Genomic DNA, 14,413 nt, shown 5'->3' with positions numbered 1-14,413 from the left:
ATTACTATTACTATTATTATTACTATTATTATTATTACTATTACTATTATTATTACTATTATTATTATTACTATTACTATTATTATTATTATTACTATTATTATTACTATTACTATTATTATTATTACTATTATTATTATTACTATTACTATTATTATTACTATTACTATTACTATTATTATTACTATTACTATTACTATTATTATTATTATTATTACTATTATTACTATTACTATTATTATTATTATTACTATTATTATTATTACAGGACTCTGTAATGTCTCTGCAAACGTCTTCCTTCAGCATCTGCAGCAGGGATTGTAGTGATTCTGATCACAGTCACATTTAAGACAAACCCATTAATCTAATCTCAGGTGGGCTTCAGTCATCAGGTACAAACTACAAACTCAATCTGCTCGACGTTTTCTTAATAAATCTGACTCACAAGGAAGGAAGCAGAAAATCCCAGAGCTGAGCTGTGAAATTAGAAACTTTTCATTTTCCAGGAAGCTCACAGTGGGACGTGCTAATGCCGGGCAGTAGGCAAACGCACCACATTTAAATCCAGCTCACAGTAGTGTCTTTGTGTTCTCACACATTCTCTGTTAGTTTACCCGGTGACAGCCTTCGTGTTTCAGTAACCAGGTGTTCGACCTTTTTTTGAACCATATCTGAAATTTTAGCATCACTTTACATCCTGTTTTCTTCTGTGTGGAAAAAAAGAAAACAAAGAGAAAAACTCTGTTTCCCAGTGTACACTGCTGCTGCTGCTGCTCGGTGGTCGTTTCCATCATAACCCCTCCTCAGAAAAAAAAGCTAAACTTTGACTGATAGACAACATTGAACCTTCATAAACCTGCATTCACACCTCAGGAGCAGCTCAGGCTTCAGCACCACCAACCTTCCAATCACAGGCCCTGCTCCATCTCCTGAGCCACACACAGGTGTGCACATCCACCCAACCCCACCACAAAAACCAGACTCCTGTGCTAACTGAAGGCCTGGACTGACTCACCAGTCTCTGTAGGATCCTCTTGCTCTTGTCGTCGGTGCAGAAGTCAGACAGGATGGTCCTGTGGACCAGAACCAGGCCGTTCAGGAACAACCAGGACCCGAACCAGAGCAGAGCGAAGACCAGTGTCCCCCGACGAGACCACAGCCTGAGGCCCAGCCACCGGAGCAGGCACAGGCCGCCGCCGCCACGACCCCCTCCGCCGGACCCCAGCCCTCCTGGGAGCATGGCGGTGGATGCTGCAGGGCGCCGTCAGTCAGAAACGATCCTCAAAGCGTCCTCTGAATATTCAGCTAGGAACAGATTCTGAAACATCCGAATGTTTCGTAATGTTGAATGTTCCCTTTAAAAGTTCAGCTCGTCTCTCGTAAGCGAGACAAACTCTGTGTCACTGCCATGTTCCAGTCTGAAAACAAGAAGCAGGTGTTCGCCGGCCTCCTTTCAGAGCGATGCTCTTCTGTGATGTCAGGTCCAGAGCGTCGCTGGACACTCAGTGACCCACCAGTTTGTCCTGAAAGAGCCTGAAAACGACACGACAGTCTGTGCTCATCACAGACACACAGCCCAGCTCTGCAGGAACGATCTGAAGCTTTGTTTGTGCTCGATGCCGTTGTGTTGTTTCATATCCAACCTGCTGATTTATTTTCCACTCACAGAGTCAGCGAGAGAAATCCGAGGAGTCGCCTTCGAGCTGCGTGACACGGGCGTCCGAGCTCGTCTGCAGCGCCGTGTGGCATCTGCACGCACACTCGCTCAGCCCCACAGATCTGCGTCTCCACTGTCCTCGCGTCACCTCCTCGTGGCGTCGGCAGCTCTTGTGGTCGTCTCGCTGTCGAGCTGAAAAATGACCCTGAAAAACATTCAGAGAGAAAAAAGTTGAACAGACTGCAGCTCTGGATTCTGGAGACGAGGATTTAATGAGAGGAAAAACAGAAAGTGAATTCATACAAAGAAACAACAGTGAGGAAGACCCTGATGAAGATGTGAGAGGACGGATTTGAATCTAAAGAAAGGACGGCAGGCGGCATTCAAGTTCCCAGAATCAAACATTTGATTTCAGGAGCTTGTCATGTTTTAAATCACGAGTTTTTAAAAAGCCATTTCTCCAGAAACGGTGACATCTCCAGAACGTTTAAAAGGAAGCTTCTCTTTCCCCACCGAAGAGCGCAGATGTTTCTGTAGACGAAGCTCACGAACGCGTCTTCTTCATCTGCTTGAGGAAGCCTGGGAGCTGCTCGCCTGGGTTCATGTGCTTCCTGCTCAGTGACAGAGCAGCGCCTTCGTTTGTAAACGCTGCAGAAATGTTGCAGAGACTCATTAAAGCTTGTGGCTGCGGTCGCTCTCTCTGAAGCATCCGGGGCATGAAGAAACCCGACAGCCGCAGCAGAAACACAAACATGTTTGAGAGTCAGGCGGTCAGCAGAGCTCGCTGGGATCAGAAGTCCAGATGATGAGCACCATCCAGGTGTTGTTGATGGGAGGCTGGGTGGAGGAGAGGACGCTGCTGCAGACGGAGCAGCTGATACCTGCTCCTCTCCACTGGCGGGTGGATGTTCGAGTTCTCGGAGTTTGGTTTTGAACATTGATGTACTTCGAGCCACTTTTCTGAATTAAAGCAGACGGCAGCGTCTCTGAAATAAACCGACCCTGCCAGAGCGTAAACACCTCCATAAATCATGAAGCGCTTTAATGATGCTGCGTACTTGGTGGGAAACAAACGACAGCAGTTCTCAGCAGAGATTTTACAGCTCGGCAGGGGCGGATCTGCTCTGAGATGCAACGTCCTCCTCAGAGGGGCCGCCATCATTTTTTACCAGCAAATATTTTACTGACACTTGACTTCACTGCGTTAGCACGGATTTCACACGCTACACGAACAGCTTGTGTCTGTATGTTTGCAAAGGACTCCGACTGTGGACAAATGAAACGCTCCGACGACGACAGCTTTACGGCACACACAGAATTCCCAACGGCGGTGACAAACGACAGCATCCTCTGGCAGTCACTCGACTGTGGGGAGGAAGAACTCCATTTTAACAGGAAGAGACATCTGGCCGAGCAACATCTGCAATAACTGGTTAAAGGGAGACAGGAAATGGGGCTGGGGGTGTGAAGAGTGCTTAGTGCATCATGGGAAGTCCCACAGCAGGCTGACGTCATTAGCCAAACAATGCACTGTTTGTCCATCACTGTGGAAACAGATGAAGACAAAACTAACCAGCAGCTTGTTTCTGGTTGAGAGGCCGACGACAGCCACAAAGGATTTCTGTGGCTTGTTTAAATTAAATAAAAGAAGATTTGAAGCTTTGAATGATAAAAAGCTTTCAGGACCACAGAAGGACGCAGAGACACATAACGAGCAGAAAGCAGCGTGACTGAGGAGGATTCAGATCGCCAGGAACAACCAGCGAGCCTGCAGCGCTCTGATAGGCTGATACGGTACCGTGAGGCCATTAAGATGAGAGGCCTGATTATTGTTAATCGTTTTTTCTTGGATGTATTTGAGACACAGAGTCTGAAAAGCTTAAACAAAGGCTGGTGGTGACACCAGTACCTGATTGATATTCAAAGGAAATCCAAGGAAGCTGGAAGAAGTTGCATCGCTAGAACTGTTCACCAAGCATGAAGTTCATTTTGATGCGAGGAGCAGAGCACAGCCATTCATTACTCTGGAGGCGGCCGATACATCACAGTGTGGATCAAGTTTATAACTGAGCAACACATTTAAGCTGAAATCTTCCTTTTTCTTCAGCAGTGATGACTGATACAAACAACAGACTCATTAAGAAATCAATTCTGCTTCGGCTGGACGTGCCTGGAGCTCGCAGCAGGTCTGCATCCATCGATGCAACAGGTGCTGAAGCTCTGCTGCCCTGCAGACCATCGTCACTCACAGAGCGCCTGCTGGAGCTTCTCCCACAAACGTGTTTGAGCAGCAGCTGTTCGAGCGTCGCTGCACTTCTCACGATGATACCAGTGCGTTTGCGTTCCTGTTGTTCTCACTGAAACACTAAAGCGCAGCTCCAGGTCTGACTGTGACAGAGCATAAACAGCACTTTTACTGGGCGTGTCTGAAGTCTGAAATGATGCAGTGACCTTGATTTACACTGAAAGAGAAATAAACAGAGACGATATGAAATCTTGCCGCTCACCGTTAAACTGTTGTGTCGACGCTCAGGAAGCTCTGCAGCCGGCTGCCATGACAAAAGCCTCCAGCCAGGCTCAACTCGTGAAAGCTTTTCTTCCAGATGATTAAACCTTTGCACAAACGTGCACACTGGCACTTCTTCTGCTCTTTTTTTCCTCCGCTGGTGTTTCTTCTCGCCCCCTCAGGTGATGATGATTTTCCCTGTCTTCTTATTTTAAAGACTGAAATAATCCCAAAGTTTTCCTCTGAGCTGATGAGACTCCAAAATGTGCAGCAGCTGCTGAAACGATCCACCCAGCAGACCTGAGGTCTGCAGCTCCTCCACTCTTCTCTGTTTCAGCAGAAACTCTCGGCTGTGTCTCTGAGAGCAGCAGGAGGTGCAGGTTTCTGCTGCACCTGGGGACGAGGGGGTCTGTGAGCCCTGACTCCGGTCTGACAGGCAGCCGCCGCTCCGGCACTCCTCCGCTGTTCCAGAGCCGCTGGTTTCTCCTCAGAGTGCTGCCTCCTCCTGCTCCTCCTCGCTCTCTCAGTGTGCCGCGAGAGAGAGAGAGAGAGAGAGAGAGAGAGAGAGAGAGAGAGAGATTGTGTGTGAGTGTGTCTGTGTGTGTTGTGTGTGTGTGTGTGTGTGTGTGTGTGTGTGGTCTGGCTGTGTGTTCGTTCAGCCTCGGTCCCTTCCTTCCTCCCTTCAGTCTGCTTCCTCTCTTTATCCCTCAGCTGTGTTTGCTCATGTTGTGGGACAAAAAAGTCCGATGAAGCTTTAAAGCAGCTCCTCCTCCTCACCCCCCCCCTTCTCTTAAATACTCTTATACTCCCCCTCCCTCTCTTCTGCAGCTCTACCGAGGCTCGCCAAATTAAAAGCTCTCCCCCCATTTATCTCCCTCTCCTTTTCTGTCCCGGCCTCCCTCCCTCTGCTGGGGGCGCAGCTCAGAGCCTCGTGGCGTGTTCGTAATCGCCTCATTTGTAAAAAAGCCAATAAAGTTGTGCAAACATAAGAAGCAGCTCGATGCTCTGTTTGACGCCTCGGGGTCCAAAATTAAAGGTGCATTTAGTTATTTGTGGCCACTAGAGGGCAGAAAAGCCCAAACATGCTGATGGATAAACGGGTCTAATAATTACAGGTGTTGGTTTTTATTATCTTTATTCAAATTCCCTCTGACATGTGTGAAAATGCAGATATGTCAAAATACAACGTGAAACAGAAGAGAGACTTCACACAGCTTTGAGCTGCATTCAAATTCAAATTTTATTTGTCACGTACACAGTCATACACAGTACGATATGCAGTGAAATGCTTGGACAACTGCTCGTGACCTAAAGAAAAAAAGGAAAAGGCTATGAATAAGATAGGAAATAAATATGAAAAATTAAAAAGGGTAAATTTAACTAGGAAGGAATAAAATATAAATTAAGGTTGAAAATAAAATAACTGTACAACAAAATACACAATATAGAACTATATAAGAATGTATGAAGAAATTAAATAAATATATACACAATAACAGCAGCTGTACAAGTATTAACTGGAAATGAAGAATATAGTGACCAGTGTTGTGCAATCACTCTTTACGCCCAGCGTTTGCTCCTCACAGAACTTAGTTTGAGTTCTTTGCATGTTTCTGTGATTTATTGAAGGATAATCGATGTTTAAAGACAGCTCAGAAAAAACGTTCAAAATTCAGCTGAGACGTGGTGACCTTTCTTCTTTAGAACGTCTGCAGGTCTGTGCATGCTGAACATCAGCCTCTGAGCCAACCGCTGACTGATGGGGATGCCACAGCTCCACGCTGATCACAGGTTTCAGCTTTTTAAGCACTGACCACACCACAAACATCCTCGATGACCAGCCTCTCCCACAGATCCAGGAGCGTTCTGGAGTCTGTGCATTTTCCAGCCTGATGGAGCGCCGCGTCTCGAGGCTAAACTCAACACTAAGCGGCTCTGAGATCAGAAAATTAACGATTTGTATCCGAGGCCAGGAAACTCCCCGGTCTGTAATCCCATTGAGAATCTGTGCTCAGTCCTTAAAAGGTGATTAGAAAAGTCTGCAAACTAATCATCTGGGTTTTCTGATGAAGCAGGAGTGGATCCAGCAAACCAAAAGGTGTGTGGCCGCGACCGTGGGAGTCTGCCGGAGCGCTGCTGGTGTTCAGAGGCCAGAACTATCTGTTATAAACTTAACAGAGCTGCAGCAGACTCAGCATCATCCCTGTGACTGGTTATCAAACTCTCACCTGCACCATAAGGAGCTGGTGACAGAGCTGACGTAGAAGTTAAATAGTCTTTTTATTCCATTTACACTTATTCATATTTTCCAGGTTCACTTCCTGCCCCGCTCAGAGCAAAGCGAGCGTCACTAACAGCAGGAGATCAGAAAGCATTAAAGGGGAGGTGGGTGGAGGTGGACGTGGTTGCAGAGCAGCAGCACCTGTATACAGGCTGAAGAAGGTTAAATAATCTGAGATTAGCAAACCTGAAACACACAATAAAGAAAGCTGAGCTGCTGTAAGACGGCACCGAGAGGCTCCGGTGATTTATGTTTCATATTTTTATAAAGCACAACCACCACTAACTGAGCTGTCCCTCTGAGTCCATCAGAGGGACAGCTCAGAGTCAGACAGGCTGAGATGGAGGAGGGAGGATGGTGAAGATGGAGCTGCCAGGCAGGAGGAAACATCTGACATCATCTCCTAGAAATGCTGTCAAACCTAAACGACGAACTGTTCTCAGCGAGTGACAAAGTAAATCTGTGATGTTTGTGTTGTTGCTCCTTTAACTGAACCATCATATATCTCCTGAACTGAGTTTGCAAACTAACCTGAAGTGTTACTGAGATCTTCATCATTCCTTTAAATAATCTGAATCTGAATGTGAGGAAGATCTGAGCTATTTAAACCAGGTGACACATTACATCAGGTAAATCCTCCAATCAGGACACAGAAAGCGTTCTGATATCAGACTGAATGATCGGCTCACTGCAGTCTGACTCAGAGGGGAGGCTTAAATGGGTCCTAGCAGTGTAAACTCACTACACTTCTATCAGAAACTGATGCTGAAAGCTGAAAATTGGTGCCAGGTGTGGAAAGTGCAGCTCGTCACGCTCAGAGGAAATCTGGCAAAACAAAAACTAAACTTTGTCCCAACTAAACCTGCAGGAGAAGCCCAGCAGAGCTCCGCGTCGCTCTAATTGCCAATTAGACCTGCAGGCTGTGCAGCCTCTGGCACTCCATCTCAGCTGAGCCTCCTTAATAACTGCAGCAATTACCCGAGGCCTGCTCATTAGGCCCAGCTTCTTAACTCACAGGTACGTCCTCAAAAAGTTCATGTCTCAGCACATTTTAACCTTCAGGTTCAGGTTTTGTTTTGCAGGAGAGAAGAAAAAGAGAAAGTACCCACGCTGTTTAAACCAGGAGGGACGTGGAATAATCTGCCTCACCTCCTGCAGCCGCCCTTCAAACGCTCCCTGAATGCATCACTGAGATCATCTCCGTCTACACCTTGGACAGGTCGCCTGCTGATTACTGGAGATACAGATGTTGTGTTGCAGCACCTCCTATTGGTCAGATACGACAGTCACAGGGAGTCTGCGTCCATGTTCAGAACGATTCTCCCAGTTCACCTAAAAATATCATCAAAGAGCTCGAAACCTTTCCCTGTGTGAGAGTGTCAGAATTAAAATGCTGTTTAATAATAAATAAACCTGTGATAAGTCTGAACGCGGTGATTCCCCCAGTGCTGGGTCACCTGAGCAGCAGCTTGTTCCTCAGGTGTGATTGGATGCTCTTCTGGAGAGGAGGAGGATCCTGCAGATGGACCTGAAATCTGCTCCACTGTAACGTCTGTTATAACCAGGCTAAACTTTAACCTGAAATGGTTGAAAGCACCTGAAATATCTAAAAATCTCTTACATTCATTTACCTTCTGCGGGCAGTAACAGAGGAAACCGCTCAGCTTTTATAGATGAAGAAACCGCCGTCACTCTTATTTATTAGATCCCTCTGCTGGTGAAGGTCAGACTCATCACTGCTGCCAAACACCTGCACTGTTATTGGACCGGAGACGTCCTGTGACCACGTTTAAAGTTTCCACGTTAAACAAATAGAAAGAAAAAACTAAAGTGTTGGATTTCAGCTGCAGCAGCAGAAATATTCCACACGATCAAAGACCCACAAACAACACGTCACGTTTACATTTACTCTCATTATAAACAAACACAGATGCAAAGGCACGTCTCTAAAAATGTTCATGACAGAAATCAAAGTCCGCGGAGGTGCGAGGAGCTCCTCCCCCTCACGGACAGGCACAGGTAGGTGGAGGAGGGCGGTCCCCACAGTCTCCTGGGTGATGTCATGATATGAATAATTGAGCAGAGCCAGGCTCAGTGCAAAACTGCTCACGGATGATCTGAGGACTCAGCACGCTGATGTTTCAGGTGACGCGCCGACTCTGCTGAAACCCAGTGCAGACAAAGAGCCGCAGATCCACAGACACGAAGCCTCTTTGTGCCCGAGCGCACACGGGCGCGGCGGCTCTGCGAGCACAAACAGAAGTGCTGGGAAATCAAGTCTGGCACACAGAGCGCCGGCCCCGGAGATTAAGCGGCTCATCGGTGTTTGTCTGCACGGCGAGGCCCGCTCAGGTCCTGAAACAGCGACGCGCACAGTTTTGGAAACAACAGCTGAGCGAACCATTGCTGATGCATTACAAGTCACACACTTTAAAACAGGCACCGGCGCCGTTCTGCACTTCTTAAATCGACAAATGTTCATATTTTTATGTAGAAATGTGTAAAATGTCATTTTTTGGAGAAAAGATAAACTCTGAACGCTTCACTTCCCCCTGGGCCTGTTCAGGTTCAGCGCTGCTGCTGGATCCAGGACCTTCAGCAGAGAAGCCAACAGTGACGGGATTTGGGAGTCTTCGTTCTCGTTTAGCCACCACTAGTGAGCCCACGAAGGGCTCACTAGTGGTTCCTGACTGTTTATTTTGTGCACCCACTGAAACTATTAGAATTTAAAAATACGCTCATGTAAAGTGTTAAAAATAAGTCGTGTAAAATGGTGATTTGGTGCTTTATAAATATTTCAAACAGGACAAAATGCTGATTTTACAGCAGCAACATTATTGTATCTCTGAAGTTTAAACATTTAATAAACTTTGTGTCTGCACAGAGTGGATCAAACAAATTGAATCATCATAAATACTTCATTTTATATTGATTACTTTACTATTATAGCACCAGGAATACATGACAGGGGGAGTATTCTGATGCAAACTCGTGGCTGTAGTATAAACAGTATTCTGGAGATGGTACAAAACGATTACTCATAATATAACATTGTGCTTTAAGGACACGAGGAGGAAACAGGAGCTGTGTGAGGCTGGATTAAAAAGAGCGCAGGCCTCAGTGACACAGGTTGTGGCGTTGCAGAGGTGTTCAAGGATAACAACAACACAGCTGCAATGTTCTAACATTTTTCTCTTATAACTTTATTATGGATTAGGTGCAAGAGTGTTTAAGTGTGGATGATTAAATAATACTTTAACGCAATAGTAAACTGCGCCTTGTTCTCAGACGGACAGCAAGTGGAGAGTGACAGATGAGATGAGGAGACGAAGGAGGAAGAGAGGCACAGAGTGAGTCGCAGAGTGAGGCACAGAGTGAGGCACAGAGTGAGCCACAGAGTGAGTCGCAGAGAGCACAGGAGTGAGTCGCAGAGTGAGGATGAGGACAGAGTGAGGCACAGAGTGAGGCACAGAGTGAGGCACAGAGTGAGGCCCAGTTTATTTCCTACAGTTTTTGGTTTTTAAAATTGGTGAAACCACAAGGCAACAAATCTTTGCATTTTATTATTTTTCAATCAGCTCCTATTTTAATGTCTGCAGTCTCAGATCAGCACAGCCCCGCCCTGCAGCACCATCATCAGCAGCAGCAGCAACGTTGTACCCATCAGGTGAAACACAGGCTCCGCCCACACTCGCCCGGATACATATGAAAACGGCGCTTTCGTCTGAAAACGCTCCGCGTCCACACTGGTGTTTTCAGTCGTTTTCACAGAGATGTGCGTCCACATTGAAACGACCGAAACCTTACATTCCACTACTGCGCATGCGTGAAACACAAGAAGATTCGGCCTGCCTCATTTCTCTCTGCCGCTTATTTACTTTCCGCCTCTTTAAAAAGCACCGAGTTTTTAAACGGACTCACAATGAGGTGGAGTTGCTGCTGCGAGTAACACAAAAGTACAAAGTTGCAAAAGTGAGTGAGAGTTAAAGAATTTGAGGAAAAGCTCTCTGGAGCATGTACAGACTGATATTAATCTTTAATAAGGCTGTCAAACACCTGCTGTATAACGCCCTCCACTATCTTAGTTTCATTGGTCACATGACTGCATCACATGACTGACATGCGTCAACGTTTTAGAAAGTCTGCGTTTTCGCTGCGACTCATGGAAACATCATGGAAAACTGGGCACATCCTTGCCTGCGATTTATTCATCAAGAGACTTTTATGTCCGCATTTGTTTTCAGTTGTTGTTTCTCTGGGTTTAGTTTGAGCCTCAGCAGAAGAAACCACTGTGAACCTTTAGCCAATGATCAGATGAAAAGATTGAGCGCGGTGGTGCTCTCTGGAGTTTAAGACCAACACTGAAGTCAACAGTGAACTGGCATTAGACTGGATTCAGAAGAAATACTGCTGAAGCTGAATGATTGTGTCCTGCTGAATTCAGCAGACTGTGTTTATATTTTCTTTGTCACCAGGTCTGTAAAGTTCAGTATGACTGTGGCACATGATACAAAACATAAATACAGAAGAATAAAAACTTTATGTGAATAATTTTACTCTTCTTAAATATAACTCAGAAAACAAGTAAAAGTACAAATGTGTACTTAGAGACGTCCTCAGTAAGTTTACACTCTTTTGGAGTGATTTTAATTGTGTGTTAAAGAGAAAGAGATTAGGAGGTAAAGCAGAGGATGCAGAGTCCATCATCACTGAGGCGTCTCTCCTGCATGAAGTCCAGGTGCTGGTTTTCCAGTGTGTGCGTCTGATGCCCCAAAGCTGCCTCAGAGCCGTGACAGCATCCATGGCTGCAGCATGGAACAGATGTGGGTGTGGCCTCATCTCCCAGAGGAGTCCACATCGTCATCAAACAGCCCTACAGACACAAAAACGTGAACATATGAACAACCAGACTATCAGCAGTGATTTAACTACTTTAAGACCTCTGTGAAAATCATTTACAGTATCACAGAATTTAAGGCCTTTATAATCACAGCGCACAGAGAAAAGTACTGAGCTGAATCAACTTCAGCTTTTGTTTCTCATGATGTATGTTGTATTAATAATTAAACTTCATTATCTGTGTCTTTACCACACAGGTGTAGATACTGTGGGTGCAGTGAATGCTTACATTGCACTGATTAGAATATGCTGGACATTCAAAGCTAAGAGTCAGCGCACTGTGTTAGAGGCTGGGATTGGATGAATTCATCATATATACAACCTTTGATCATCGTTTATGTCCAGTTGAATGAATCAGTGCACTCACATATTAAATGAACTGAAACCAGCAGTGTGATCTCCAGTCTTGATATAAGGAATCAGAGAACTGACAGCTGTTATTTTAGTCAGCCTGTCTCAGTTGTTTTAACTCTAAGTACCATAGAGTAATGTGGTAACATCTGGACTGACGGGTTTACTGTCAGCATTTTAATCGCTAGTTTAAAGGCTGTAGGCTGCAGCCGTTGCTCTATCACTGTATGAATGTAACAGGCCTCAGTGCTGGTTCTAACAGTCTGAGCTGCTTCCAGCTTTATTTGTGAAGAGCACAGCAGCTCACACAACACGCAGCGAGCTCGTACAGCTGCGACGTAAAACTTTCATGAACTAAGATGAGCTTAAAATAACGGGGCTACGTGCGGTGATGCTAGCGTTAGCCACGTTACCTTCACAGGTGGTCAGGCTGAGTCCCCAGGTGCACACTGGGAGGTCCAGCTCTACGTTTCACTGCACCTTCATTCTTCACATGTCGCGTGGAGCCCAGTGTAAATCCCGGGGCTGAACGGCCTTTGTACAAACACAATGAGTGGACTCGCCCTTTTAAGTGCCAGAAACCATTTAACTCGTTTCTCTTTTCGTGTTTTAACAAACATCTGCTTTTAATATTTTAATATGTAATTCAAAAACTGTGTTTGAGACGAGGTTTTCAATGTTTAATTCTTCTGTGAAATTCATTTTCAATTTGAAGTATTTATTAATGGATTAATAATTCATTTTAAAAATATATTTAAAAATAATGTTTTTATTTAAAATAAAATTATTAAATAAGAAATTACTTTAGTAATGTTGGAATAAATAATGTAAAAATGAATTCATGAATGAATTTACAAATGCAGAATTTATTGTACAATTCATTATTTAAGCACAGATTTCTTTATTTCGATACGTGTGGCTCTTGTGGTCCTCCATACTCTTACTCGTTGATCTCATCCTCCTCGTCCTCAAAGTTCTCCTCGCCGTCGTTGGCGGTGGCTTCCTGGTACTGCTGGTACTCGGACACCAGGTCGTTCATGTTGCTTTCCGCCTCCGTGAACTCCATCTCGTCCATGCCCTCGCCGGTGAACCAGTGCAGAAATGCCTTTCGGCGGAACATGGCCGAGAACTGCTCAGAGATCCGCTTGAACAGCTCCTGGATGGCGGTGCTGTTGCCGATGAAGGTGGCGGCCATCTTGAGCCCTCGGGGAGCGATGTCGCAGACAGCCACCTTCACGTTGTTGGGGATCCACTCCACGAAGTAGCTGCTGTTCTTGTTCTGGATATTCAGCATCTGCTCGTCCACCTCCTTCATGGACATGGGCCCCCGGAAGACGGTGGCCACGGTCAGATAGCGTCCGTGGCGAGGGTCGCAAGCCGCCATCATGTTCCTGGCGTCAAACATCTGCTGGGTGAGCTCGGGAACAGTGAGCGCTCGATACTGCTGGCTGCCCCGCGCTGTCAGAGGAGCAAACCCCGGCATGAAGAAGTGCAGCCTGGGGAAAGGAACCATGTTCACGGCCAGCTTGCGGAGATCTGCGTTGAGCTGTCCGGGGAAACGGAGCGAGGTCGTCACGCCGCTCATGGTGGCCGACACCAGGTGGTTGAGGTCGCCGTAGGTGGGGGTGGTGAGTTTAAGAGTGCGGAAGCAGATGTCGTAAAGGGCCTCGTTGTCGATGCAGTAGGTCTCATCTGTGTTTTCTACCAGCTGGTGCACCGACAGGGTGGCGTTGTAAGGCTCCACCACTGTGTCCGACACCTGACGGACCAAAGACAGACGGGACGTGAGAAGAGGCGAGTCGGTATTTATGTTTATTAAGCATCCGAACAAACACGTTGGGAAATGTGGGACAGACGGACAAAATTTCCTCCTCCTACCTTCGGTGAGGGCATGACGCTGAAGGTGTTCATGATCCGGTCGGGGTACTCCTCCCGGATCTTGCTGATCAGCAGGGTGCCCATCCCCGAGCCAGTGCCCCCTCCCAGAGAGTGAGTCAGCTGGAAGCCCTGCAAGAGAAGTTTCATCTTACAGTAAACGGTGAGGAGACAGACAAGGTGCAAGGATGGAGCTCAGTGTCATGAACAAACATGCTGTTCACAGTTTATCCTGAAGGCACCATCACTAGAAAACTGACATTCTTGAACAACCCCAGAAGTCAGTCCACGTTACCAAAATTTCACTAATGAGACAACGGATGGTGTCCTGGGGGGCGTCCTCGCAGATCAGGGCATCGCTGAACTCCTGCACAGTCTGAGGTGTGACCCGGCAGCGTCGCAAGGACCGAAACATAACGTCCCAAAGGTCTATACATCATATTTATGATGAAGAACTGAGACTGGATAAAATATTTCCAACATCATACAACATGAGTCCAAATAGATTTGTTAGCATGTAGCGCTAACGTGAACTAAATTCAGCTGAAATTTGAGTCCAAATCATAAACGTGAATCTGCCAGTGAGGAAAAACACAGTCTCGAGAAAACTTTAATGATCCTGCATCTTGTTGTTCAATGAATCGTAAAAACTAAAGCAGGAACGCTGAGGAAGAAAAGGTTTAGCTCCACCCACTGAGGTTAAACTCAGCCAATAAGGCTGCGTCGGTCACATAAAGATGACTCACCTGGAGACAGTCGCAGTGCTCGCACTCCTTCCTCACTATGTCCAGGACAGAGTCCACAAGCTCCGCCCCTTCCGTGTAGTGACCTTTGGCCCAGTTGT

The 14,413-nt window shown here is 46.2% G+C and overlaps 2 protein-coding genes and 1 long non-coding RNA gene across 4 annotated transcripts in view; all 3 read right to left on the bottom strand.

The window, feature by feature from the left end:
* dipk1c (divergent protein kinase domain 1C) overlaps positions 1-4,725 on the bottom strand; it is a 51,427-nt gene extending 46,702 nt beyond the window's left edge. Inside the window, exons 1-3 of one of the 2 annotated variants that reach the window (XM_014339434.2) lie at positions 4,165-4,725; positions 3,567-4,045; positions 1,016-1,862 (exon numbers count right to left, since the gene is read on the bottom strand). In XM_014339434.2, the coding sequence (XP_014194920.1) occupies positions 1,016-1,240 (225 nt within the window). In that variant the 5' untranslated portion in view covers positions 1,241-1,862; positions 3,567-4,045; positions 4,165-4,725. The remainder of the gene's footprint in view (positions 1-1,015; positions 1,863-3,566; positions 4,046-4,164) is intronic. The other variant, XM_005940348.3, reaches the window with a different exon arrangement.
* A 942-nt stretch (positions 4,726-5,667) lies between these two features.
* Positions 5,668-8,654, bottom strand: LOC121815754. The gene is made up of 3 exons (XR_006055328.1): positions 7,858-8,654; positions 7,594-7,776; positions 5,668-6,596 (listed from the first exon to the last, which is right to left on the bottom strand). It is a non-coding gene; the product is annotated as an uncharacterized LOC121815754 (long non-coding RNA).
* Positions 8,655-12,540: 3,886 nt separating this feature from the next.
* The window catches only part of tubb6 (tubulin, beta 6 class V), a 6,789-nt gene continuing 4,916 nt past the window's right edge, over positions 12,541-14,413 (bottom strand). Inside the window, exons 5-7 of the mRNA XM_042227953.1 lie at positions 14,316-14,413; positions 13,573-13,701; positions 12,541-13,453 (exon numbers count right to left, since the gene is read on the bottom strand). The exon at positions 14,316-14,413 is cut by the window's right edge and continues 18 nt beyond it. Of these exons, the coding sequence (XP_042083887.1) occupies positions 12,635-13,453; positions 13,573-13,701; positions 14,316-14,413 (1,046 nt within the window). The 3' untranslated portion in view covers positions 12,541-12,634. The remainder of the gene's footprint in view (positions 13,454-13,572; positions 13,702-14,315) is intronic.

This window comes from Haplochromis burtoni, unplaced genomic scaffold, assembly GCF_018398535.1.
Source record: "Haplochromis burtoni strain Fernald_Lab_line unplaced genomic scaffold, NCSU_Asbu1 Contig_291, whole genome shotgun sequence".
NCBI classification, from domain to species: Eukaryota; Metazoa; Chordata; class Actinopteri; order Cichliformes; family Cichlidae; genus Haplochromis; species Haplochromis burtoni.
Note: the sequence above shows the minus strand (reverse complement) of the source record. Positions and strands in the feature narration are given on the sequence as shown.